This window comes from Callospermophilus lateralis, chromosome X (genome assembly GCF_048772815.1).
Source record: "Callospermophilus lateralis isolate mCalLat2 chromosome X, mCalLat2.hap1, whole genome shotgun sequence".
NCBI lineage: Eukaryota > Metazoa > Chordata > Mammalia > Rodentia > Sciuridae > Callospermophilus > Callospermophilus lateralis.
This window is the reverse complement of record NC_135325.1, coordinates 8,628,709-8,656,420: the sequence shown is the minus strand read 5'-3', so window position 1 is coordinate 8,656,420 and position 27,712 is coordinate 8,628,709. Positions and strand designations below refer to the sequence as shown.

The 27,712-nt window shown below is 40.4% G+C and overlaps 1 protein-coding gene and 1 non-coding gene across 2 annotated transcripts in view; one reads left to right on the top strand and one right to left on the bottom strand.

Moving 5' to 3' along the window:
- Window positions 1-1,497: 1,497 nt before the first annotated feature.
- The window catches only part of Map7d2 (MAP7 domain containing 2), a 107,391-nt gene continuing 81,176 nt past the window's right edge, over window positions 1,498-27,712 (top strand). Inside the window, exon 1 of the mRNA XM_077106812.1 lies at window positions 1,498-1,573. Coding sequence (XP_076962927.1) covers window positions 1,522-1,573 — 52 coding nt within the window. The 5' untranslated portion in view covers window positions 1,498-1,521. The remainder of the gene's footprint in view (window positions 1,574-27,712) is intronic.
- On the bottom strand, window positions 23,506-23,623 carry LOC143639570 (small nucleolar RNA SNORA31). The gene has a single exon (XR_013154718.1). It is a non-coding gene; the product is annotated as a small nucleolar RNA SNORA31 (small nucleolar RNA).

Here is a 27,712-nt window from a genome sequence, read left to right as displayed (position 1 = left end):
AGTCAGGAGTCATGGCACTACAGCGCCAGACTACAGTGATCTTTCAGATCCCGGTGGTACATTTGGAGTGGCTCCCCACACTTTTCTACCCCAGGGTGGGAATGATCTTCAACTTGATCACTGTCCAACAGAAAAACGTGCAGCCTGGGTTACACAAGGAAAGGTTATCACTTGACAGGCTTTGTATGCCTGGATGAACAGTTGAGGATTTGAGCAGATCAGGTAAAGATGTCTTTTCAGTATGGTTGGGTTTTTTTTGTTGTTGTTTTGCAGCGCTGGGAATCAAAATTTCATCCTTACGTACATATGCTAGGCAAGTGCTCCACAAGTGAGGTACACTTCCAAATCCTTCAGTATATTTCTGAAAAGATAATAAATATAGGGGACATGGGGGAAAGGATGTCCAGGGGAAAGAACCCACCCCCTTTCCTGACCTCTATTCCTGAGGCAACTTCTTATGTATGTCTTCCCAGAGAGGTGGTCCTCGCTGAGGTTTCTGAGGTGTGTATTAAATGGACTATGGTTGAAAGGCCAAAGTCATCCTGACTTGCCTTTCCCTGGAAACCAATCCTGATAGCCTGCTGTCCCACACTAGATGACCACACGCCTGCCTGGGACGGAGTAGGGGCCGTGAAGAGCTGCTACTCAAGAACTGGAACCTGGCCTGCTGTGTTGCTTGCCTATAATCCCAGTGATTCGGGTGAATGAGGCAGAAAGATGAGGAGTTCAAAGCCAGCTTCAGCAAAAGCGAGGCACTAAGCAACTCAGCGAGACCCTGTCTCTAAATAAAATACAAAACAGGGCTGGGGATGTGGCTCAGTGGTTGACTGCCCCTGAGTTCAATCCCCGTACAAAAAAACCCAAAACAAACAAACAAACAAACAAAAAACTTGAACCTAACTGTGCTCAGAGAATGGGTCCTCCAATGGCATCTGCACACATGACACTGGCCCAAGTGGCGCGCACCTGAGGACCTAGCTTGGCAACTGTATCCAGAGCCGCAGCACTGAGCCATGTGAGGGTGTGTGCGTACTGGGTGAGCACGTGTACACTGTGTGAGCACCACGTGGAAGGTGTGTTTAAGCTGGGTGTGCACGTCGCGTGTGCACGCGCAGGTCTGGTGTATGTGTGCACTATACGTTTAGCAGTATGAGCCTGTGTACACGTTGCGTTACGGTTTTTATGCATATTGCATGGGCACGCTACGTGCAATCTGTGTGAGACCTGTAATGTACATTGCATGTGCACGTTATACACGCACTGTTTGAGAACCGGAACGCGCGCGCTGTTAACTGATGCGCATGCGGGTGCGCGAGGCTCCGGTGCGGCGCAGCAGGCCGGTGTGAGGACCGCGCGTGGTGTGAGGACGCGTGCGCATGCGGACGCGCGCGGGTCCAGTGCGGCGCGGCTAGCCAGGCAGTGCGCCTGTGCGGCCGGCGCATCCCAATGGAGCGTGGAGGCGTTTTCGGGGCGGGATCCCGTGCTGAGGGGAATGCGAGGGGCACCCCGCTCCCCGGGAAGATGGCTGAGCCAGGCGCTGTGCGAACCTCGCCACCCAACCACCGGCCTACAGGTAAGGCCCTTGGAGTGCCTGGGGATCCAGAGGGCTTCGGACCCCTGGGGGGCGGGGCAGCCGCGCAAGGCAGCCGATAGTGAGCGGTGGGGGTGGGGGCGCACGCAGAGCTTGGATAAACGCCCTTTCCCCCGCCTGAGGTCAATTGGGCGCCGGATCCCGAGGCTACTCCTCTTTTTTGTACGGGTGGCGGGGTCTCCCTACCTCATCGTGGTCTGGGTGAGTGGATGCGCCCAAGGGTGCGCCTTTGGGTGGGTGGCAAGTGTGTTTGGGATGGAAGTGCGGGGGGGCTCACGCTCGGTGCCGGAGGGGGTTCTGGGATACCAGACTATGTCCTTGAGAAACAGCTGTTGGGGGAGGGGGCATCGAGGTGGATCGAGCCGACTCTAGGGGTCGGCCCCCCTCCCACGCCCTCCCCCAGTCCTCCCAGCCTGCGCGTCTGCTCTCTCTGCGTCCTGAAAAAACGCGCAGGAGCGGTGGCTGCAGCCTGCGGCTAAGGTGGCTTTGCGCTTCTCAGCATGCCCCCCGGGAATTAAACCGGTGTAACCCACACTTGCTGAGCAGAGAGAGCGGCCTCTGGGATGGGTGACCTCTGCCACCAGGATGCTATCCCTGAAGCCTTGGGTAGGCTACCCAGGTGTTTGGCCCGGCAGCTGCCCCTTCACGTGGGGTCGCGGCTAATGAGGCTGCAGCTGCGGAGAGCCATGGGGGGCTGGTCCCAGTACAGGCTGCCCAAATGGGAGGTTGTGAAGGTATTTGGCAGAATTTGATAAGCAGGTCTCGCGTCTTCTGGTGCTAATCTTCGGTAAAGTGGTCCCAGGTAGTGCGGGGGTGGGGGTGGTGTAAGCAACATGGAAACGAATTCCATGCTATTTTTCCTGGCAGCATTCCCCCCCCCCCCCTTTTCTTTCAGTTAATAATGTGAGCTATTTTAAAACATTTTTTTTTACTGCAGTCTAACATGCATACAAAAACTGCACAAATTTTTGTATGATTTGGTAAATTATTATCACTTAGAGATGACATGAGTGTTATACATTAGGTAAACCAAGGAAGGGGAAAAAATCAAAGGAAATGTTCGTTAGTCACTTATACATGCTTTTCATTGGGGTTAGGGTAAATATTTTCTGATAGGGCCTTAAGTCACATCATTCATGGATGGGAAGGGATGGCTTAAATCATTTCCAGTTTGTGGGGTTTTTTGTTTGTTTATTTTTGTTTGTGGTTTTTAATTTTTTTTTTTTTTTTTTTGAACGGAGATTGAACCCAGGGGTACTTAACCATTGAGCCACATCCCCCAGCCCTTTAAATATTTTATTTACAGACAGGGTCTCCCTGAGTTGCTTAAGGCCTCGCTAAGTTGCTGAGGCTGGCTTTGAACCTGCCATCCTCCTGCATCAACCTTCCGAACTGCTGGAACCAGTTTGTGGTTTTTATCTTGCTTTTCCTTAAAGGCAGAACTTAATATCACAGGGTAGTAATATGAATAACTTTTAAATGAATACTTCCATTTTCATACTAAAGCTTGAGAAACTCAAACTGCGTCTGGTAAGGAAGAACCCAGAACACCCACCAAAACTGCTCCTTCCTGGCATTGGGGACCTTGTTGAATAAAAATTTGGAAAAGGGAGGTTGTTTGAACTTGCATTTTTATTTCATTGAGAGTATAAATAGTAAATTATTTAGATGTTTTGTTGTACTAATTAGAGGTGGACCTTCAGTTTTTCTTTTTTTTGGAAATAGGTCTCACTATGTTGCTCAGGCTGGCCTCCAATTTGCCATCCTCCTGCCTCAGCCTCCTGTGTAGCTGGAATTACAGATGCACATTATGGTGCCCAGCTGTGGGGGGATTCTTAAGTTCTCTTTGGAAACTCTATTGTATGGTCATTTAATGCACTTTACTGTTATTGAGATTAGCTGAAGATTTCCTTCATTTGAAATTGGAAATAATGGAAAGATGTGTGAAGGTTTAAAGGATTAAATAAACAATTGTGTGTCTTAAGGTTGGTGTGGTGAAATTGGCATGTTCACTTTAAGTGCCAGGTGGTATCACAGTTTGTTCTTTAGGGGCTAGGGAGGCCAGGTACTAAGAAAATGTCTTAAGAATTAAAAAAAATATTGATTCTTGAGTTTTTATTAAGATCCTAATACTAATCATTCTTGGTCACCAAAAGCTTGACCATTTGGGACCCATTTCTAAAGAGAATTAACCAGTATTTCTAGAGGATCAACTGTTGTTCCTAAGCTTGTGCTGGGCACTGTGGAGACTGCAAAAGACAGAAAGGCCTGAGATGTTTAGGCTCTCCAACAATGTTACCTCTGTACAATTGGGGGATATTAGTGGGTGAGTGGTTTTCCTAGGAGCTGTTGTAGATGATGGCAAGGGAATACCTCTGGTTGTTTCCTCTAACAACAGGATATTGAAACCTTGTGCTTGTTCCCATTACCCACCAGTGATTCATTCTTTCTTTCCTTTTACTTACCTATCCTCAGTAGAAATTACAGAATGTACTGTTCTTTTTAGTGATTGTGTTATATGCACAACATAACAAATGAGGAGCAAGTGCTTCTTGTTTCTATCTGCTTAAATACCTTTATCCAGCAGATAGGATCACCAGATCTCTACTGTCTTGCCAGACTACATCATTGTCACACTGGTCCTGTGCTATTCTCAGCCTGCAGTGCCCCCTTCTCCCCTTTTCCCTTTAGGGGTTCACTTTCTCTGGGCTCTTTCAGTCAGAATTAATGGACTTCTTCCTGTCAGTGCCTGTACTACCTCCAGCAAAGCACTCTTATTCTGCCTGTGTTACATTAACTTTCCAGTTCCTTTAGATAGGTGTTCATTCGAGTGCTCAGTGCAGAAAAGACTCTGTACTGGTGGCTGTTTCTGCCTCTAAAGCTGAGTAGATTGAGGTCCAGACTGCCTGGTGCAAATGCCAGCTCTATCCTTCCCCCTGTGTCACTTAGGAGAAGTTATTTGACATCACTGAACCTTGGTTTTCTTTAAGATGGACTTAAGAGGGGCTGGGGTTGTGGCTCAGTGGTAGAGTGCTCGCCTAGCATGCACGAGGCAATGGGTTTGACCCTCAGCACCACATAAGTGTAAAATAAAGATATTGTGTCCACCTAAAACTAAAAAGTAAATATTAAAAAAAAGATGGACTTAAGACTCAGATGGAGCACAATCTTGAGAATACAGCAGTTAATATTGGTAAGGCAGTGCTCAACACACAGGAAATGCTCCAGCTGGTTAGTCATTATTATCTATGTGCATTTCCTCTATTAGATCTTTAACCAGATGGCAAGGCCTGTGTTCATGTTATAGGTGCCTCTGTCAGTGCCACCTGGTACAGAGGGTAATTGGATGGTCATCTACCCTCCCTCAGGGTTTTTGTGCACAATATGTCTGTAACCAGTGCTTGCCAATTGTGTTATGCTGAGAGCAGCTAAGCAGGGTTGAATGCTCAGTAAATACTAATGAGTTGGATTAAATAATTGTGTCAGTGGAAAAGTTTGAGATGGTGGAACTAGAAGGCATGGTTCCTGAGATCTCTTGAACTTTCCAGTGGCATTCTGTACGTAAATGTTGTTTTACCAAGTTGAACTCATTTGCCCATTTTTCCTGTTAAACGAAAACTCATGAGACCTAAGGATCTCTGAAATACAAGGGAATATTGAGCCAATACAGATGCTAGCCAAAAAAAAAAAAAAAAAAGGAGCAGTTCTGGGGCAAGTTCCCTCAGCCACCAGCAACCAGGCTAGATGGCAGTTGGAAAAATGTCTGTGCTCTAAGAAACCAGATGCTTTATAATGAAACTTTGGAAAAGGAGGGCATAAGTTATTTTTGTTGAATCTCCATTAGCTGTTGATAAAAAGATTCTCAAAGGTTTGGGGATAGGTACCTTTAGATTGGGACCACAAGCAGGATGCAATGGCAAAATTTAAGGTTTTGAGCTAGGCATGGTGGTGCACGCCTGTAATCCCAGAAACTCAGGAGGCTGGGGCAACAGGATTGCCAGTTCAAATCCAGCCTTAGAAACTTAGTGAGGCCCTAAGCAACTTAGTGAGGCCCTGTCTCTAATAAAATAGGGTTGGGGAAGTGGCTCAGTGATTAAGCGCCCCTGGGTTCAATCCCTGGTACCAAAAAAAAATATTTTGAAGTTTTAACATACATTCAAGAATGTACAATTAGGAAAATGCAAATCAAACTATACTGAAATTCCCTCTCTCACCAGTCAGAATGACAGTCATCAAGAATACAAATAATAGGGGTTGGGGTTATGGCTCAGTGGTAGATCTTTTGCCTAGCATATGTGACGCCCTGGGTTTGATCCTCAGCACCACATAAAAAGGTAAAGTTAAAAAAAGAATACAGGGGCTGGGGATGTGGCTCAAGAGGTAGCGAGCTCGCCTGGCATGCGTGCGGCCCGGGTTCGATCCTCAGCACCACATACAAAAAACAAAGATGTTGTGTCCACCGAAAACTAAAAAATAAAATATTAAAAATACTCTCTCTCTTTAAAAAAAAAGAATACAAATAATAATAAATGCTGGAGAGGATACGGAGAAAAAGGAACACTTTTACACTGTTAGTGGGACTGTAAATTAGTACAACTGCTATGGAAATCAGTATGGAGGCTCCTCAAAAAATAGGCATAGAAACGTATGACCCAGCTATACCACTTCTTGGTATTTACCCTGAAGAATTAAAGTCATCTTATTACAGTGAAACCATAATCAACTCCATGTTTATAGCAGCACAATTTATAATTGCAAAATTATGGAACCAGCCTAGGTGTCCATCAATGGATGAACGCATAAAGAAAATGAGGTATAAATACACAATGGAGTTTTATTTAGCCATAAAGAAAAATGAAATATGTCAGTTGCAGGAAAATGGGTAGAACTAGAAACCATGTTAAGCAAAATAAGTCAGACTCAGAAAGTTAAGGGTAATATGTTTTCTCTCATATGTGGAAGCTAAAGGGGAAAAAAGAAAAGCAAAGGTGGGAGTAGATCTCCTAAAAATCAAAGGGAGATCAGTAGAGGAAAGAGACCAAGGGGTGGGAGGTTTGGGGGGTAAGCTGGGGAGTGATTTTGGCCAAATTATATTGTCATATCGTGTGCATGTATGAATATGTCACCACAAATTCCCCTCAATATGTAAACTATTATGCACCAATAAAAATGAGGAAAAAAATAATAAATTAAAAAATATAAAACAGTCTTTGTGTGCAGTGCTAGGGATCAAATCCAGGGCCTCACACATGCTAGGCAGGTGCACTACCATTGAGCTAAATCCCCATTCCTAAACCAATCTTTCTTTTTTATTCTTTTTTTAAACATTTTAGTTATAGATGTACACAATATCTTTATTTTGTTTACTAATTTTTATGTAGTGCTGAGGATTGAATCCATTGTCTTACATGTGCAAGGAAAGTGCTTTGCCAGTCAGCCACAACCCCAACCATTTATTTGTTCTTTTTAGATATACATGACAGCAGAATGTATTTTGACATATTATACATACATGAAGTATAACTTGTTCTAATTAGAATCTTATTCCTTTTTTTGTTCTTTTTAGTTATACTTGACAGTAGAATGTTGACGTATCTTACTTACATACATAGAATATAACATCCCATTCTTTTGGTTGTACATGATGTGGAGTTACACTGGTCGTGTATTCATATATGAATGTAGAAAAGTTATGTCTGATTTATTCTATTGTCTTTCCCATTTCCATCCTCCCTCCCCCATCCCCCCACGGTCTTTTGATTAACCTTCCCCATCTCTCCTTCATTCCATCTTCTGGCCCTTTGTAATTTAATTTAGGACATCTCAGAACTTTTATCATTCCCTCGCAGGGAGGGAATTGCTTTGAGGTAAGATGGGGTTCCTTGATGTTCTTGCACCTGCATATCTTTTATCTCCTGCATTGGAACAGGAGAATATAGGGGTGCAAACTGGAAGTTCTGGGAGCCTCCCCCAGGGATTCTAAATAAGGCGGGACTTGAGCAGCAAAGGCTAAGAATTAGATTCTCAGGAAATCAGAGTTCTTTATCCTCTTTTAAAGTTGGATTTATTTACATTTTTATGATGCTTGGGTTTGAACCCAGGGCTTGTGCATGCTAGGTAAGCACTCTACCACTGAGCTACGTCCCCAGCCCTTTTTAAAAATTGTATTTTAAGGGACGGGGTTGTGGCTCAGTGGTAGAGCGCTTGACTAGCATGTGTGAGGCACTGGGTTCAATCCCGTGCACCACATAGAAGTAAATAAATAAAATGTGTCCATCTACAACTAAAAAAATATTTAAATTTTTTTTTATTTTGAGACAGGGTCTTGCTAAATTGCCCAGGCTGACCTTGAATTTGTGATCCTCCTGCCTCAACCTCCCCAAAAGCTGGGATTACAGGTATTTGCCACTGCACCTGACACTGTTGAGTATTTCTAACCTCCATGTCACTGTGCCTCCACAGATAGACAATAACAAGCTTCTTTTGTACTTGGGCCATGCCTCCCATGTCTTCTTTACTGCTCTCAAGATGTAGCTCTGTATTTTCCATCTATATCTTACAGGGATTTTGTGTGCCTTTTCCTTAGTACAGAGTTGTTTTTCTCCCCAAAGGTGTTGAGGAGCTCATTTCTTAGAATGTTTTTGTTACAGCAAAAACATTATTAACTGAAATGCTTGGAGGAGGAAAAGTTCCATTTAATAGAATTTCCTGGTCTGGTAGGAATTAATTCCCATCCTTTCTGTACCAGCCTTTATTCTTGAAAATCTTTGAAGAAAACCATAATCAACTTTACTGTCTTAGGAAGCTATATTGGGTGTGATTGAGCATGAGGCTTACTGTGCCTCTGGAAGAATTGCAGAAGATTCTTTGATACTCCAGGCTAGTGTTTCAAACTAACTTTAGTAAATGACCAATTTTTGGTTTTCTTTCTAATTTCCAGTCTGTGGTTGGTTAAAAAGAAAGAGAAAAAAAAAAGCAATAAATTAGACTTACTAGAAAAAATAAAAGACACAGAAAAATACAAATCCCAATTAATTTTTAATCTTCTCCCCCCAACCTGCTTCCTTTCTCCACCCCTTCCCCACCTGCCTGCCTGCCTCCCCACCTCCCCCCACTTTCTTTCAGTACTGAGCATGATTGAACTCAGGTATTCTATCACTGAGTTACATCCCCAGCCTTCAAGTCCCAGTTTTAAAATATGAGACTAGAATAAATATTAGATTCAAATATATCAGTAGACATGAAATTACTCTGTAAAATTGCTGTAAATGTTTCAGCATGCATGCTCTGCATTTATGCCCTTACTGAGAACTGATAATGAACAATAAAGAGACCAAAACCAATCCATGAAGGCCACACACCACATTTTGGGTAGCTCTGCTGTGGGCCAGCATTTCCCAGTTGGTGTGGTACTATGAGAGGGTTTTAGGTTGCACATGGATAAACTTATCTTTTCAAACTTTGGCTTAATAATTCTATGGATCATTTAGTTGTGTCATGAAAATTCAACTGGTATATCAAACTGTGGTTTCATGAATATAGTCAGAATAAGTAAAAAGTGGAAATAAATGTCAAAGGAAAATACTAAATAATAGTATAGATCAGTTCTGGCTAATACAAATTTTCTAGTAGCCACATTTAAAAATAAAGAATGGATGAAATTTATATAATTTGACCCAGTCCAGTCTTTCCAAAATATTATCGTTTTATTAATTTATTTATTTTGGTACCAGAAATTGAACCCAGTGGTGCTTAACTACTGAGCCACATCCCCAGCCCCACCCCCTTTTTAAAATTTTGAGAGAGGGTCTTGTCGAGTTGCTTAGGGCCTCATTAAATTGCTGAGGCTGGATTTGAACTTGTGATCCTCCTACCTCAGCCTCCGGAGCTACTAGGATTATACCACCACACCCAGCCAAAATATTATCATTGTAACATTAAATTAGTATAAAAAGTTATTGGTTAGATATCTTACTTTCTCTGCACTGAGTCTTTACACCCAGTGTGTATTTTGCATCTTTAGCATGTCTCGGTTTGAACTAGTCATGCTTCAGGTACTCAATAGCCAACTCTGGCTAGTAGCTGCTGTCTTGGACAGCACTGATCTAAAAAAGTCTTCATTATGGGAAAGTGTTCTGTGATTTAGATTGAGCCTCACAGTGTACTAAGAGTGCTAGGGTATTGAGTACAGTTATATGCTGTTGAGTATGGTATGAAGCTATGGTAATGAGTCCAGCTTGGATCTGTTCTGCATGGTTGAGGTTTGTGGAAATGGAAATGCATTTTGATAAAATGGTCTCCCCTACAATAAGATAAAACAGGCTTGGGTGCCTGGGCTCTTGAGGAAGAAGTTGCTTTTACTTTCCCCAGTCTGGGCAAAAGGAGTATGCTATGGTTGTGATTACACAGATTATCATCTTGGGGACCTGACAGACTGTGGAAATGGGGTGGGCTTGACATCATGGTAATTATTAAGCTGTTATTGAGAGAAAACAGAAAAATCATAAAACTGTAATTGTGGAAGGAGAGAGTGTTAACCAGCTCAGAATCTCCCAGATTCCATGTGGGTCTGGTTGAGAAACCCCCTCCCCTTGTTGGGTGAGGTCTGCTGAGTTGGGATTCCCTGGGCTCTGTGAAGTGGGATCTGATCATCTCTTCCCCCAGAGCTGGAGTCATACCTTCTTAGTGCTTTGTTACAAAAGCCACCTGCGTATTCTGGCCAATCTGTTAGAACAGATAACTAATTGAGATCACACCATTAGGCAGTTCCAGTGTATTCTAAGCTGGTTCTCTCCTTTTAATTAAGAGGACCTTACTGGGCAAGGGCAGTTCCAGCATCCACTTCAGGACCGGTAGGACAAGTTCCTGTCTGAACTAAGTTGTCCCCCAAGCAGTTAATCTTTACCTTTGAAAACTGGTCCTTAAAGAGTTGACTGTTAGATTAGGAAGCCAACCAGTGTGATACCCCACTTGCTATGGTTCATATATTGGATTAACTTGCTTCTCGGCTTCATTTTTCTGTCCCTACCCTTGTTTTTTGTTTTCTTGACCATTTTCATATTTATTTCTACTGTATTTTCTATCAACAGCTTTAATTCCTTCTGAAAAGGGGAGGGGACATAAATGACTACTTGAAATTAATAAATATAGAGCAAGGGCTGGGGTTGTGGATCAAGTGGTGGCATGCTCGCCTAGCATGCGTGAGGTACTGGGTTCGATCCTCAGCACCACATTAAAAATAAAATAAAGGTATTAAGACCACCTAAAAAACCTAAAATAAATAAATAATTTTTTTTAAAGTAAATAAATATAGAGCAAGAACTGTCCTTGCAGCTGGAGTCTTTGTCCAGGCACCTGAAGACCTTTATTAAGTGGTGTTCTGTGTCCCTGTTCCAAAACAACTTAATATATGCCACTAACCCAAATAACCATCAGAATTTTAAACTGAGCAAAATAGAGTTTCCTGCTATGCTTATTTTCTAAAACAACTTCTGCCTCAAGGGTATCCCTGTATGTTCTCTTCCTTCAGCACCTAAGCACATGTTTTCAGTACTGCACTGACTAAAGGGAAACAGCATTGTGTATGAGGGTATCACTTAGAAGGTTTTGCTCTTTTCTGCCTTACTAATTGTATGTGTTCACTTTGCCTGAGCATTAGTCAGGGGTGACGATTGGTGGTGAAATATTATGACAGCCTTCAGTGGAAACATTCCTTGCATTTGGGTAATTCCCCCCCCCCCCCCCAGTGGAGAATATACTATGAACAAAATTTAACAGAGATCATTTTCATTAGCAAGATAGCCAATATTATTTAAGCAATTTTAGTTATGTCTTTAGACCAAAAGCTCTTTTTAAAATTGCTAATTATAATTGCAGATTTCTTAATGAAAAACATGTTCCTGCTCTTTTCCCCCCCTCCTCACTCACCTAAATTTCCACTTCGCTTGATTTTATTTTCATCAGTCATGAGTTTTTCTAAAGAATAATTGCTTCTTGGGCTGGGGCTGTAGCTCAGGGACAGAGTGCTTGGCTTGCACATATGAGGCACCGAGTTTGATCCTTAGCACCACATAAAAATAAATAAATAAAATAAAGACATGCTGTTCATCTACAACTACAAAAAAAATTTAAAAAAAAGAATAATTGCTTCTTATTAATGGCCCATTCATTTCTACATATCTCTATAATCTTCTGGGATGAGATTAACCTTTTTTATAGAAGAATAATTAAGTGACAGAAATGGGCTGTTTCAGTATACCCTGTTGAGCTTTAATTTCTCTTAGTTATATTTTGGTTTCCCTTAGTTTCAACTGCAAGGCCTGAGGAGACTCGAGACTCAATGCCTTTTTTAAAAAATATTTTTTTAGTTGTCAATGGACCTTTATTTTATTTATTTATATGCAGTGCTGAGAATTGAACCCAGTGCCTCACACATGCTAAGCAAGCGTTCTACCATGGAGCCCCAATTCCAGCCCCAACTCTGCCTTTTTGCCAAAGAATGCTGAATGTCTTTTGTGGTACCTAATTTTATCTTTAGTTCTTAAAAATTAAGAAGATTCTTTCCTCATTGGTATGTCAAGATGATTTCAGAGTTGAGTAAGTGCCTCTTACAATCAATCTGTTGTTTCAAGCAGGAGATAAGACACACAAGATATAGTGCTGTCTAATAAAACTTGCTATTGAAGATGAAAATGTTCTAGATCTAAGCTGTTCCATGTGGTAGGCACCAACTATATGTGGCTGTTGAGCACTGAATAACTGAATTTTTATAATTTGTATCTGACTTTTATTTTTATTTTTTATACCTTTATTTTATTTATTTATTTTTATGTGGTGCTGGAGGATTGAACCCAGTGCCTCACATGTGTGAGGCAAGCACAGTACCATTGAGCCACAACCCCAACCCCTTGTATCTGATTTTTAAAAATTTAAATTTATATAACCACATGCCATAGTGGCTTTCATATTGGAAGCCTATTGTGCAGCTAAATAGATGTTGACTAACCTTGCCAGATTATGATCACAAATGAGGAAAGAGTTTCAGATCTCAAACAAGTTTCTTCAAACCCATCTATTCTTGTTTTCTCCTATACATGCTCTGGTATTTGGCACTTGTCACTCAACTACTCTAAGCTGCTTATAGGCCACCAAGAACAGAATCAGCAGTTAGTTCCTGTGGTTCATATCAGGTCTGTAAGGCAGTGATGAAACTAATAGACAAGTCTGTCGACTCCGTCCAGCAGAGTCGAACAAAAGAAAGACAAGGACCCAGCGGAACTGTGACAGGTTTTATTGAAGGCGCAACAAGAGGAACCCGGTACCAAGAAAGTGCGTAGTATATATAGGACATAGGAGCCAATCACAGAGGAGGTCACATCTCAACCTTGTGGACACATAATAGGAAAGACAGGAAGCATTTACTGGGCCCGAGCTCTTGTGGTTTCTACCGGCCAATGGGGTGGACTTCCTGGTACAGGCACAAACTTGTTTACGCCAAAGCGGCTGATTTGGCCCAAAACCAAGCCCCATCTTTCCTTGGGCAGGGGACAGCCCTAGGCCACAGGAACTGTCCCCGACAGCGTCTTATTTCTGGCTCCTGGTATCCATAGTCAGCTAACTCCTTTTTATCCCTGTCTCAGCTTATCAGGTTGGCATCATTGAAGAGTAAAGACTGAAACCAGAGTCTTTGGTTATATAGCTTGATTGGTGAAACCAGATTGACTTAGAAGGCATTAAAAAACCATTAGATATGTAGGATTCAGGTGAGTTTCAGGGAGAACTTTTCCAGTAAAAGGTTGGCAGGAATAGTTGACAGGGACCTGGACTACAAGCCCAAGTCAGAGAATTCAGTAGTGGGACCTGATTTTAGTAAGAGCATTTGGGGGCGTTGGGCACCACAACTGAATTAGTCATGTTTCCTATTCTTTTTTTTTTTTTTTTTTTTTAATTTTAATATTTATTTATTTATTTATTTTTAGTTCTCGGCGGACACAACATCTTTGTATGTGGTGCTGAGGATCAAACCCGGGCCTCACGCATGCCAGGCGAGCGCGCTACCGCTTGAGCCACATCCCCAGCCCATGTTCCCTATTCTTTAGGATGTACTTGCTAAGGTAGATAAATCTCAGCTCTCGTTCTAGCTTGCTCCTTACAAACAGTGGCCTCAGGCATTGGCAATAGAATTCAGTTGCTTGTCTGTAAATGAGACAGTATAGTAGGTGGATCTTATTGGTGCTTTCTAACTCTGCAACACTGTGATCCTCCATGACTGGTCCAAAAGGCTGAAGGAAATATATGGCTGGTCTTCACTTTTGTTGGCAGGATCATCAACCACATAGCTTTGGAGCCCCTGGTCCCGTTACACCCAAGCCTGGAGATTCTGCCTTTATCTCTCATGACCCCATCTCTGTGGCCAGTGCCTTGGGTCAGATCCTGTTATTTAGGACCTGACCAACATCACAAAAACCTTAGAGGTCTCTTCCAGATTACCTTTCCTGTTGTGGATTCATCCTGTCACTTTCTTGCTTTAACTTCCTTTAATGCCTGCCTAGTACTTCCTAGAGAGTAGTCTATACTGCTGATGGAGTTTCCAGGCTTGCTGAGGTAGGCTCCTTCTTACCCCTCTGGCCAGTGACCACCAGCTCATAGTGTCCAGCACACTTTACATCCACTTATATCTGATTGACCATGTGCATGCTGTTTTCTTTGCCCAGAATTCTTTTCTTTGTTGCTATCTTCATCCTTGTCTACCCTGTTCTTCCTTCAGTATATACCTCACCTCCCTGAACCCTTCCCTCATCACACATACTTTGGGTGGTTTTTTGCCTTTCTCTTCCATTTTCCATTAGAGTGTTGACTATGCTTATGTAAGTAAACCATGTGCAAATAAAATCAGGACTGGCATTTGGAAGTTGAAGTGCACAGATTTTTTTTTTGGGGGGGGGGGCTGGGGATTCAATCACCATCCACAGCCCTTGTTGTATTTTATTTAGAGACAGAGTCTCAGTGAGTTGCTTAGGTCCTTGCTAAGTTTCTGAAGTTGACTTTGAACTCCTGATCCTCCTGCTTCAACCTCCTTAGCTACTGGGACTACAGGTAAAAGTGCACAAATCTTAAATATATAATCTGATGAATTTTTTATGTATGTACCCATCTAACCAATACCTATATCAAGAAATTAAACATTTCTGCTACCCAGAAAGCTCCCTCATACCTCTTCCTGGTTAATACCTGCTAAAGGTATTGTTCACCTCTTTTCACTGTAGATAAGTTTGCTTGTTTTTAAATTTTTAAAAATAGATTCATGTATTATGTACTTTTTATTGTGATAAATTATATAACAGTTTTCAATTTGAACCATTTTAACAGTACAGTTCAGTAGCATTAAGTACACTCATCATTGTGCTACCATCACCATTATCCACCTCTAGAACTTTTCTATCAAAAATATCCATTTTTGTATTTTTTTCCTACTTACGTTATGTCTGTAAGGTAAACCTGTGTTGTTACAGATATCTGTGGCTCCATTTCTTTTTATCTCTTGAGTAGTATTACATTGTGTGACTATACTACAATTTGTTCTATTCATTCTCTGTTGTTGGACAGTTGGGTTATTTCCAATCTATTTTCCTTTTGACTAAAACTGATAAGAATATGATATTTTTATATATATCTTGGTGCCCAAACAAACATATTTCTGTTGGTTACATATCTAGGAGTGGAATTGCTGGGTTATAAGGTAGAAATATGTTCAGCTTTAGAAGATAGTGCCAAACCATTTTACAAAGTGACTTGTATTCATTTCCTGTTGCTGCTGTAACAAATTATCATGAACTTAGTGGCTTCAAACAATATAAATTTATTATCTCTTAATTCTGGAGGTCAGAAGTCATAAAATTAAGATATCAGCAAAACCTTTCTGAAGGCTCTAGGCAAGAATATGTTTCTTGGGCTGGGAATGTGGCTCAAGCGGTAGTGCGCTTGCCTAGCATGCGTGCGGCCGGGGTTCGATCCTCAGCACCACATACAAAGATGTTGTGTCCACGGAAAACTGAAAAATAAATATTAAAAAATTCTCTCTCTCTCTGTCTTTTTAAAAAAAAGAATGTTTCTTGTACTCTTTCCTTGGCTCATGGCCCCTTCCTCAAGGCCAGCATCTTTCATTCTCTCTCCAGCCTTTGTTTTGTTTCCATTGTCTCATTCTATTCACTTTGACTTTAAATATCTCACCTCTCTAGTGATTACCTTGGGCCCATCAAGAAAATTCTGGATAATCTCCTTGTCTCAAGAGCCTTAACTTAACCACATCTGCAAAGGCCTTTTTGTTAGATAAGGTAACATATGCATAGGTTTTGGGGACTAGAACATTGACATTCTGGTGGGGGAGACATTATTTTGCCTACTATGTGACTATACCCTTTTTTAATTTAAATTTTTATTTATTCTAATTTATTAAACATGATAGCAAAATGCATTTCAATTCATAGTATACATATAGAGCACAATTTTTCATTTCTCTGATTGTACACAAAGTAGAGTCACACCATTTGTATCTTCATACATGTACTTAGGGTAATGATGTCCATCTCATTCCACCATCTTTCTTACCCCTATCTCTCCTCTCTTCCTTTTCCTCCCCTTTGGTCTATCTAAAGTTCCTTCATTCCTCCTATGCCATCCTTATTATGGATCAGCATCCTCGTATGAGAGAAAACATTCGGCCTTTGGTTTTCTGGGATTGGCTTACTTCACTTAGCATGATATTCTCCAACTTCATCCATTTACCTGCAAATGCCATGATTTTATTCTCTCTTAATGCTGAGTAATATTCCATTGTGTATATGTACCACAGTTTCTTTATCTATCTACTGAAAGGCATCTAGGTTGGTTCCACAATTTAGCTATTGTGAATTATGCTGCTATAAACATTAATGTGGCTGCATCACTATAGTAGGCTGTTTTTAAGTCATTTGGGTATAAACCCAGGAGTGGGATAGCTGGGTCAAATGGTGGTTCCATTCCAAGTTTTCCAAGGAATCTCCATACTGCTTTCCAGATTGGCTGCACCAATTTGCAGTCCCACCAGCAATGTATGAGTGTGCCTTTTCCCCCACATTCTTGCCAACACTTATTGTTGTTTATATTCTTGATAGCTGCCATTCTGACTGGAGTGAAATGAAATCTTAGTTTTGATTTGCATCATTTCTTTAATTGCTAGAGATGTTGAACTTTTTTTTATATATATTTGTTGATCAATTGTATATCCTCTTCTGAGAATTGTCTGTTCAGTTCCTTGGCCCATTTATTAATATGGTTATTTGTTTTTTTTAAGATTTTTGAGTTGTTTATATATTGTAGAGATCATGCGCTATCTGATATGGGTGTAATAAAAATTTACTCCCATTCTGTAGGCTCACTCTTCACCTCACTGATTGTTTCTTTTGCTGAGAAGAAGCTTTTCAGTTTGAATACATTCCGTTTATTATTTCTTGATTTCATTTCTTGAGCCATAGGAGTCTTGTTAAGGAAGTCGGGTGTTGAGAGCCACAGCCGAATGGGCCTCAACAAAATTCCAGCTGATTAGCTCACCGTGGCCCCAGCAAACTTCCAGCTGTCAGCTGATTGGCTCCTCTGCGGTGATGCTCTTTGGGCTGTTTGTCCACCCTTTCAGACCACGGAGCTGCTCATTGGGGGACTCTTTTGGCTCCGCCCATGCGACCCAGCCAATTGGCCTCAAGAGCAGGAGGAGTCGGGGGTTGAGAGGCTTGTGGGAAGCCCGTGGTGGCAGTTGGGCTCTGAGGGTTTTTCCTAAAGAGCTCCTATGGTACTGCGTGTGTTCTAAAAATAAAGTTCCTTTTCTGCTTGACAAGTGGTTCATGAATTGTGCCCAGCCAGACTAGGGCAGTTGGGGCCTAATCTGACATGATGAAGATTTGGGCCTACTTTTTTCTTCTGTTAGGTGCAGGGCCTCTGGTTTAATTCCTAGGTGCTTGATCACTTTGAGTTGAGTTTTGTGTATGGTGAGAGACAGGGGCTTAATGTCATTTTGCTGCATTTGGATTTCCAGTTTTCCCAGCACCATTTTTTGAAGAGGCTATCCTTTCTCCAATATATGTTTTTGGTGCCTTTGTCTAATATGAGACAATTGTATTTGTATGGGTTAGTTTCTGTGACCTCTATTCTGCATCATTGGTCTACCAGTCTATTTGGTGCCAATACCATGCTGTTTTTTGTTACTATTGCTCTGTATTATAGTTTAAGGTCTGGTATAGTGATACCACCTGATTCGCTTTTCTTCCTAAGGATTGCTTTAGCTATTCTAGGTCTCTTATTTTTCCAGATGAATTTCATGACTGCTTTTTCTATTTCTATGAGGAATGTCATTGGGATTTTGATTGGAATTGCATTAAATCTGTATAGTGCTTTTAGTAGTATGGTCATTTTGACAATTCTGCCTATCCAAGAACAAGGGAGATCTTTCCACCTTCTAAGGTCTTCTTTAATGTCTTTCTTTCGCATTCTGTAGTTTTCATCGCAGAGGTCTTTCACCTCTTTCATTAAGTTGATTCCCAAGTATTTTATGTTTTAAAGGCTATTATAGATGGGGTAGTTTTCCTAGTTTCTCTTTCAGAGGATTTGTCATTGATGTATACAAAAATGCCTTTGATTTAAGGGTATTGATTTTATATCCTGCTACTTTGCTGAATTCATTTATTAGTTCTAGAAGTTTCCTGGTAGAATTTTTGGGATCTTCTAAGTATAGAAGCATATTGTGGTGAATAGTGATAACTTAAGTTCTTCTTTTCCTGTTCAATCCCTTTAATTTCTTTTCGTCTAATTGCTCTAGCTAGAGTTTCAACAACTATGTTAAATAGAAGTGGTGAAAGAGGGCATCCCTGTCTTGTTCCAGTTTTTAGAGGGAATGCTTTCAATTTTTCTTTATTTAGAATGATGCTGGCCTGGGGCTTAGCATAGATAGCTTTTACAATCATCCCTAGTTTTTCTAGTGTTTTGAACATGAAGGGGTGCTGTATTTTGTCGAATGCTTTTTCTGCATCTATTGACATGATCATATGATTCTTGTCTTCAAGTCTATTGATGTGATGAATTACATTTATTGATTTCCGTATGTTGAACCAACCTTGCATCCCTGGGATGAACCCCACTTGATCATGGCGCACTATCTTTTTAATATGTTTTTGTATTCAATCTGCCAGATTTTTATTGAGAATTTTTGCATCTATGTTGACTATATCCTTTTGTATTCCCATGGGAGTTCTCATTCCTCCACATCTTTGTCAGTGTTGGTATTATCAATCCTTTTCATTCTAGTCATTATGGTGTGGGATTTAAGGGCATAGCCATGGCAACCACCTCAGACAGTATGTCCTCTGTTGCTCTAATGTTAGCTTCATTGCAGCTTACCAGCATTGTTTTATGAATGTTTGTTTACCTGCCTCTATATTGGCCAAACTGAACATTGCATCATGAGGCAGACCATATAGTAGCTGAATTAATAAATGCTCCTTGAATGCTAAGAGCTGACTGAAGGGAGTTTTCAGCATAGCAGGGAAGCAGAGCTGAAGATGTAAATGAAAGCCGATGCTTACGGAACTGTCTGCCTCAGCACATGGACATCAGGTGGGTAGAGTTTCTCCCAAATAAAACAGGACCAAAGCAAAGAGCCTGGCTTCTAGCTTCTACACACTTCTTGTCTTTCACAAGGTGGTTAATCTATATGTGAGTAATGCCCTGAAAGGAGATTTGGGCCTCAACTGTTAAGGGCGTTGGTTGGAAATGACTTCACTGTGTATGTAAATTAGAGGAAAATGCAGTCTGGCAACTCCTGATCTTGAACATTTTGTGGGGACACAAGTTTTCCTTTTCCCAGGAGTCAGATCATGTAGCAACATACAGCTGCTTCTCACTTGCAGAACGAAAGATTTGAAGGTAAGTAGCACTTTCTGGATCTCAGAGAGTATTGTGTGTGTAGATTTAAATCTGCTTTGGAAACTTGAGGCTAGTAGTTTGATGAAGGTGAAGCTAGAGTAGAAATGAATTTTGAAACCCCTGGACACAGGGATGTGGATGCAGATGCTTGGTACTAGAGAGAAGCCCAGAAGGTAAGATTATAAAAGACAAAAGGCAGACAGATCATGGCTTCCTTCAGGAATATCCTGATGCAAGTAACTACTTGCTGTGTTCTTTTTGATTTTCAAGGCTACTTTGCTGGGCACATACTTGGTTTTATGAGACCTGTAAGGTTTCAAGGTCTTAGTCTTGCTTTTTTTTTGGGGGGGGGGCTCCGATGTAGGGAGTGTTCTTATGGCTTGGCATTACTTTGACCCTCTGGGGTATGGTATGTGTGTAAAATCTTAAGAGAGAGTGACAGAGGACTTCCTCAGCCCTCACAGGAAAACCTCTCTGTTTTCTACCCAAACCTGGCTAGTTGGTGTTTGGAGAAAAAAAAATATATCAGGGTAGGAGTTACTGTGACAGACTTGTGCAGGGCTTATTGCCTTCTGTTTAAACTGACAGTGTCACACCTTTAGTGATTTGAATAATTATGTGTGTGATTCACAGACTGATCTGAAATAAGCCAATTGTACCAGAATGGAGGTACACAGGGTCCTTGAATAGTGTGGCCAAAACACATACCACAAGACTGAACACAAAGGATGTGGCCAGGTGTTTATGGAGTTCAGGTGACGTCTTGGACATCCACTCCACTCTGCTGTATCTGAGTTGTAGAGATCAGCTGGCTGCATTCCTACTGAGAACTGTCTCTCCAGGATTCAGACCAGCTCTGTCTTTGTTCTCTGTAATCTTGGACCAGTGAAGCTGAGGGACTAGCCTTTTGGAGTTCCCCTCTGTGAACTCCAGGTATGGAGGGGATCTTTTTTTCTTTTAATATTTTTATTTTTTAGGTTTCGGCGGACACAACATCTTTTTTTGTATGTGGTGCTGAGGGTCGAACCCGGGCCGCACGCATGCCAGGCGAGTGCACTACCACTTGAGCCACATCCCCAGCCCAAGGAGGGGATCTTTTTTAAAAAATATTTTTTGGTTATAGATGGACACATAACTTTATTTTATTTATTTATTTTTATGTGGTGCCGAGGATCGAACCCAGTGCCTCACATGTGCTGGGCAAGGGCTTTACCACTTACCTACAACCCCATTGTGGATGGGATCTTTAAAGAGAATGTGAGATGAGCTGCTTCCTCTAAGCATTGGGTCTTCTTTGTGTTTTCAGAACAGATATTGAATCTCTGATGGATATTTCTGAAGCAGGAGGTGCCCTTTACCTCTTGGGTCAGGAAATTCTTTCTGTTGATTAAAAAAAATATATTTCCTATCGCTAAATCCTCTGTAGACAGATAGGACAACCACTTGACATCCTTTAGAAAAACCTTCCAGTCTTCATAAATATAGTGAGACCCCTTCTTTGGGCTTCACCACCCCTAGTTCCTTAAAGCCCCCTGATATGATATGACTATATTTCATGTTTACTCCTGTGATAATAGTGTTTTCCTTTAACTGTTTGAACAAATTGCCTGTAATGTAGCCCTTTCATCTCTTTCTTGGTTAAGAGTTTATGACTTAATACCTTGATCTGATCAAATATAGCTTGTCCACTAACTAGCTTTGGGGCTGCAGGTTAGCTTCTTGGCATATGCTAACCTCAGTTTCTTTACCTACAAAATGGGGATAATAATTGAAACTCTTGTGAAGTCAACACACAAATTATGCGAGGTAATGTGTAGAAAGTATTTAGCACAATGTCTTTTATGTAGGTAGTGATCTGTGAAGTAGGAAATGTGCTCATCATCTCTATCAAATACAGGGTTCCAGATGATATAAATGGGCATAAAATATTTTATAACATAAATTTACATCAATATAAATATAATTATTATAGTCTTTGCTTTCCAAGGAGCTGGTGATTTAGAGATAGCTGCCTCAAACTAAGTATAAAGCACTGAAATGTGTCATAAGTAGAAATATTAAAATGGACTATAAGGCCATAGATGAGCAAGCTGTCCATTCTGGCTTGAAGAATAGAGTCAAAGTTCTGCACATGTATGAGTCCCCACAGCAGGTGATTTTTTGGGAGGCACAGCCACTTAGACTTGGGTGCCCCCTGGTTAGCAGGACAGTACTGCCAGACTCAGCATATATAAGTGGAGACCCATGTTTTGAGCCATGCATTTCAGTTTATGCCCAGGAATGGTGTTTCTTTCTCTCCTACTGAGAGCTTAATTTATATTTTGAAATTCTTAAAGTATATAGTTCTGACTTATTCAGGAGGCTCTATAGCTAATAGTATTCATTTTCTTATGTCAGAGTCTAGGTCCTAGTTCTCAATATCTTAGGTGAGCTTTCTCTTCCCATTTTTGCAGTTAGCATTTTCTCACAGAGAAAAAAAGGAACACTTACTTTTTGTCCCCTACCCCTATACAACACAAAGTATGGATGCTTTACCTCACACATTTGCTCATAGCTTAAGAGAAAACCATCTGATTTTCTGGAACTGTAGAAACTGCACATGGCTTTTGGCAAGCAGAAAGTTGTATGGCATGCTGTAAGTTTTTAAGTTTAGGGCTTTAGACTCTGCTGGACAATATGATAGCCAGTTCCATGTATGGCTATTTAATTAACATTAAATAGCATTAACAGTTCAGTTTCAAGGTTGCACTAGCTATGTTTCAAGTACTAAACAGACAACTGCTAATGGCTACAGTATTGAACAGTGCACATACGGAACATTTCCATCACTACAGAAAGTGCTGTGAGATGGTGCTAATTTAGGGGGTTGTCTTTCATTTGGAGGGTACACTTTTTAAAAAAATAATTTATTTATTTGTTCTAATCAGTTATACATGACAGTAGAATGCTCTTTAATTTATTGTACACAAACAGAGCAAATTTTTTTTACTTCTGTGGTTTAACCCAAAGTAGGATTATACCATTCGTGCAATCATACCTAGAGTAATGATGTCCATCTCATTTCACCACCTTTCTTACCCCCATGTACCCTCCCCCCTCCCCTTTGCCCCATCCAAAATTCCTCCACTCATTCCATGCTCCCCCCCATTATGGATTAGCATCCACTTATCAGAGAAAACATTGGGCCTTTTTTGGGATTGGCTTATTTTGCTTAGCATGATATTCTGTAACTATCCATTTACCTGCAAATGCCATAATTCTATTCTCTTTTATTGTTGAGTAATATTCCATTGTGTATATATACCACAGTTTCTTTATCCATTCATCTATTGGAGGGCATCTGGGTTGGTTCTACAGTTTGGCTATTGTGAATTTTGCTGCTAGAACATTGATGTGGCTGTTTTTAAGTCCTTTGGATGTAGACCAAGGAGTGGGATAGCTGGGTCAAATGGTGGTTCCATTCCAAGTTTTCCAAGGAATCTCCATACTGCTTTCCAGATTGGCTGCACTAATTTGCAGTCCCACCAGCAGTGTATGAGTGGGCCTTTTCCCACACAACCTCGTCAACACTTGTTGTTGCTTGTATTCTTTTTTTTTTTTAATATTTATTTTATTTTTTTTATTTATCAGCGGACACAACATCTTTGTTTGTATGTGGTGCTGAGGATCAAACCCAGGCCGCACACATGCCAGACGGGCACGCTACCGCTTGAGCCACATCCCCAGCCCCTGCTTGTATTCTTGATAACTGCCATTCTGACTGGAGTGAGATGAAATCTTATGAGTAGTTTTGATTTGCATTTCACTAATTGCTAGAGATGGAGAACATTTTTTCATATATTTGTTGATTGATTGTATATCTTCTTCTGAAAAGTATCTGTTCAGCTCCTTAGCCCATTTCTTAATTGGGTTGTTTGTTTTTTTGGTGTTAGATTTTTTTAGTTATACACTTAAAAAAAATCTACAGATGTATTCCCCAATTCAGTTTGGGCTGCCACAAAGACAGAAAACACAGGGATTGTTTTCTTTTGCATCCTCGTACTAATCAAAAGAAAAACAGAAAAATCGGGGCTGGGGTTGTGGCTCAGAGGCAGAGCACTCGCCTGGCATGCGTGAGGCACTGGGTTCAATCCTCAGCACCACATAAAATAAAATAAAGCTATTGTGTCCATCTATAATTAAAAAATAAACATTTAAAAAAAGAAAAGAAAAAAAATTGTTCAAGGTCTATCAGTGAACACAGACAGTTGTGGGATACTTAACAAATTAAAAAAAAAAACAGGTATTCATTCATGCTGCAGTGATTTGAATTGTTTTTTCCAAATGACCAAATTAAATGTATAAGCATTAAATCTTATCAGTTGAAATTCAGTTAATGCAATTAAAATGTTTTTACTTCCTTACATTTGTAATGCAAGAAGGACACTCATTTTCTGAGGTCTTTTTGTGTGTATGTGTGTGTGTTGCCTTATTACCCTGAAACAGATATTGCAGGAAAATTTAAATTTTTTTATATATAAGGATGGTTTGCCTCACTTAAGGGAGTTTTAAATTTTATCTTTTTCCTTGAAAGTATGGTAATTTTAGTCCATGATGAATGGAGAATAGACAGATTAACAGGAGAAAAACCAAACAATTAAATGCACAGACATTGGAGCCACACACACAATGTAAGTCTCAAAGGACTGGATATTTGAAGTTTATGTATCTATTGCTCTGAGTTCCAGAGAGGACTAGGGTCTTGGGGCTTCTGGGGGAAAAGTAGAAGCAAATTTTGAAAGATTGAGTTGAGGAATATATGGTGAGCAAAGGTTGTCTTATTCTACAGATAAAATCTCTCAGGTAATACTTCCTAGATCTTACTTAGGTCAGTTTTAGGCAAGTAAGGGGGGAACTGGGGAAAAAAATCCTATGCATTTATTACTTATTTTACTAATGTAGAGAGAAGGAATTTTCTTTTAAAAGGGACAGATTTTCATAGCTATTTCTGTCTGTAATTTCTCTAAAAAAATTGTCTCAAAATATGTCAAAGAAATATATTTTGAGGTGGCATATTCTGGGGTCCCATAATATCAAGTGTGTGTTTTTAGAGGTGAGGACCCTAATTTTTAAAAAATTTTTATTGTGATAAAGTGTATATAACATGAATTTCGTCATTTTACCCTTTTTTTTATGGTACTGGGGAATTGAACCTAGGGGCACTCAACCACTGAGCCACATCCCCAGCCCTTTTTATTTATCATTTTGAGAAAGGATCTTGCTAAGTTGCTTAGGGCCTTGCTAAGTTGTTGAGGCTAGCTTTGAACTTGCAATTTTCCCACCTCAGTCTCCTGAGTCTCTGGGATTACAGGCAAGTGTCTCTGGTATTACAAGCATGTGCCTTGGAGCCAGGCAGAATTTTATTCCTTTTTAAGACCAAATAGTATCTGTGTGGATTTACTACCTTTTGTTTATTCATTCATGTGTTAATGAACACTTAGGTTACTTCACCCTTTTAGCTGTGGTGAATAATGTTTCAACAAGCAGGAGTATTTTGAGTTTCTGCTTTCATTTCTTTGGGGTGTATACCTCAAAGTAGAATTGCTGTATTATCTGGTAATTCTGTGTTTCGCCTTGAGTGTTAAGAAAAATACTTAAAAAATATCAATATATAACTCAAGTTTCATTCTTACAAAATATATAGTTTGGTGGGTTTTAATTAAATTAATAAATTCACAGAGTTGTGTAATCATTCCCAATAGTCACTAATTTTTATAGCTTCTTAGGAACTGGATGGGAGGGAAAGAATCTTGAAGGTGATTTGTGTATCAGGAGGGGAGCTTTCAGGATTAGTATTAAACTATTTTTTAAAGGTTATTTGTACCAAAATCCTTGAAATGTCACATAATATTTAGCAGGAATACTCTGCCCCCCACAAGGCTTTCAGACATGAAGTTCAGAAAGACTCCCCTGCTACCTGGCATATTTTCAGTGACTCATGAGGCATTCTTTTATGGAATGGGATGTTGAAGAACCTCACAATTGGGTCAGACTCCCCAAAAGTGTTCTGGAAGCCTGATTCAAGGAGCAGACAGTCCTTCATGTCTTGTTTACTTTGCTACATGGCCTTCTCTGGCTCAGAACTATTCCTTCTCTCGTTCTGATCACAAATTCTGCAGCTACTTGTATTTCCAGACATAAAGCAGATTATTTACAATAAGTGCCTTAAATATTTGATTTTCAGGTTCAGATTACTCTACTTTGGAGCAAAGAAAAAAAACCTCATACACTTTTGTTATTATATGCCATTTGTTCATGCCAGGTATGCTGGTATTTCCTTGTTCTCATTATGTAGTTGTGGTTTTGATATTATTTTTAAAGAGAGAGAGAGAGAGAAAGAGAGAGACAGAATTTTAATATTTATTTTTTAGTTTTCTGCGGACACAACATCTTTGTTTGTATGTGGTGCTGAGGATCGAACCCAGGCCTCACGCATGCCAGGCGAGCGCGCTACCGCTTGAGCCACATCCCCAGCCCTGATATTTTGTTTTGAGTATGGTTTTATTGTGGTTTTCTAATAGTTAGCCAGATTTCTTTTCTTTTCATTTTTCCCCCCAGTGCTGGGGATTGAATCCAGGGCCTAGAACATGCTAGGCACGTACTCTACCACTGAGCTATATCTCCAGCTCTTTCTCTCTCTTTTTCTTTTTTCTTTTTTTAATAATTTTAAGTTGTAGATGGACACAATACCTTCATTTATTTATCTTTATGTGGTACTAAGGATCGAACCCAGGGCCTCACACATGCTAGGCAAGCGCTCTACCACTAAGCCACAACCCCAGCCTCTCTTTCTTTTTTTGAATATATCATACAGGTCACCCATTTGAAATGTACACTTGAACAGTTTTTTTTAGCATATTCACAGGGTTGTGCAACCATCACACAATGAATTATAAAACATTTTCATCACCCTCCAAAAAACTCCACATGCATTAGCAGTCTATTTCCCCTCAATTTCTGACAGTAGGTAACCCATCTACTAATCCACTGTCTTGATGAATTTTTGGCCAGTTTTCTTTCATCCTTGTTTAATTAATAACTTCCCCTGTCTAAATTATAACCAAGTCACCACTCTTCTTCCCCTCCCTGTGCCATTCTTATCTTTTTTGTTTCTTCCTTATCAAATATAAGCAGGTTTGCTATAAATATATCCTTAAGTAGTTCCCAAACTGGATGAATTGGTGGATAGGACACAGCTGCAAGAATCCATCCCAAAAAGCAGGGATGAACACTTGCATGGTTGGGCACTGGAATGCCCTTACAAGTCACCTGCCTTCATTCTGCTACTAGAAGACTGGATTTCTTTTCACTGACTGGGTTGCAGGAACAACAGAGCTAGGCCAGTGAGAGAGTGGGGTCAGAAGTTGCTCTGAAATTGATCTTTGACATGGTCTGGGAAGCAGTTCCCAGTTCTTGCCGGGAATTTTAGATATTATAATTTCTTGTGGATAATTAGAACATTTTATTATTTAGTATTAGCCACTGGTAGCTTTAATCAAGGTAAACCATCTTTCTCAAAACAAATAACCTTGACAAAAGAGGGCAGGTTGTCAGGGTCCTATTTAATAAGTCTGCTAATTGTTTTGGTGTTGAAAAGATATCAGCAGTGTTTGTTCCTTGGCATGCTATATATCTTCCATTACATCTCCATATAGCTGGGAATGAGACAAGTAACAGCAGGCCCTTGCTGTGGAATTTTCTAAACCATATTAGAAAGAAGCACAGTGTTCTCTTAGAACAAGATCTGCCCTGCCTTTCCTTATGTTCTGCGGTAGATTTTGATTGGGAGAAATAGAATTAGCTGTTTGGGAAAAAGTTGTGGCCTTTGTTGTCTGTTGTTTTTCTTTCTTTCTCCTTTTTTTTTTTTTTTTTTTTTTTTTTTGCAGAGCCAGGGATTGAACCCAGGGCCTTGTGCATGTGAGGCAAGTACTCTATCAACTGAGCTATATCCCCAGCCCTTAATTTTTTATTTTGAGACACAGTCCCACTAAGTTGCTGAGGCTGACTTTGAACTTGCCATCCTCTTGCCTCAGCCTCCCAAGTAACTGGAGATTGTAGGTGGGTGCCACCATATTCAGTTGTTTTGTTTCTTAAAACAGAATATTGTGAGCATTCTAATGATAGAAGTTCTAT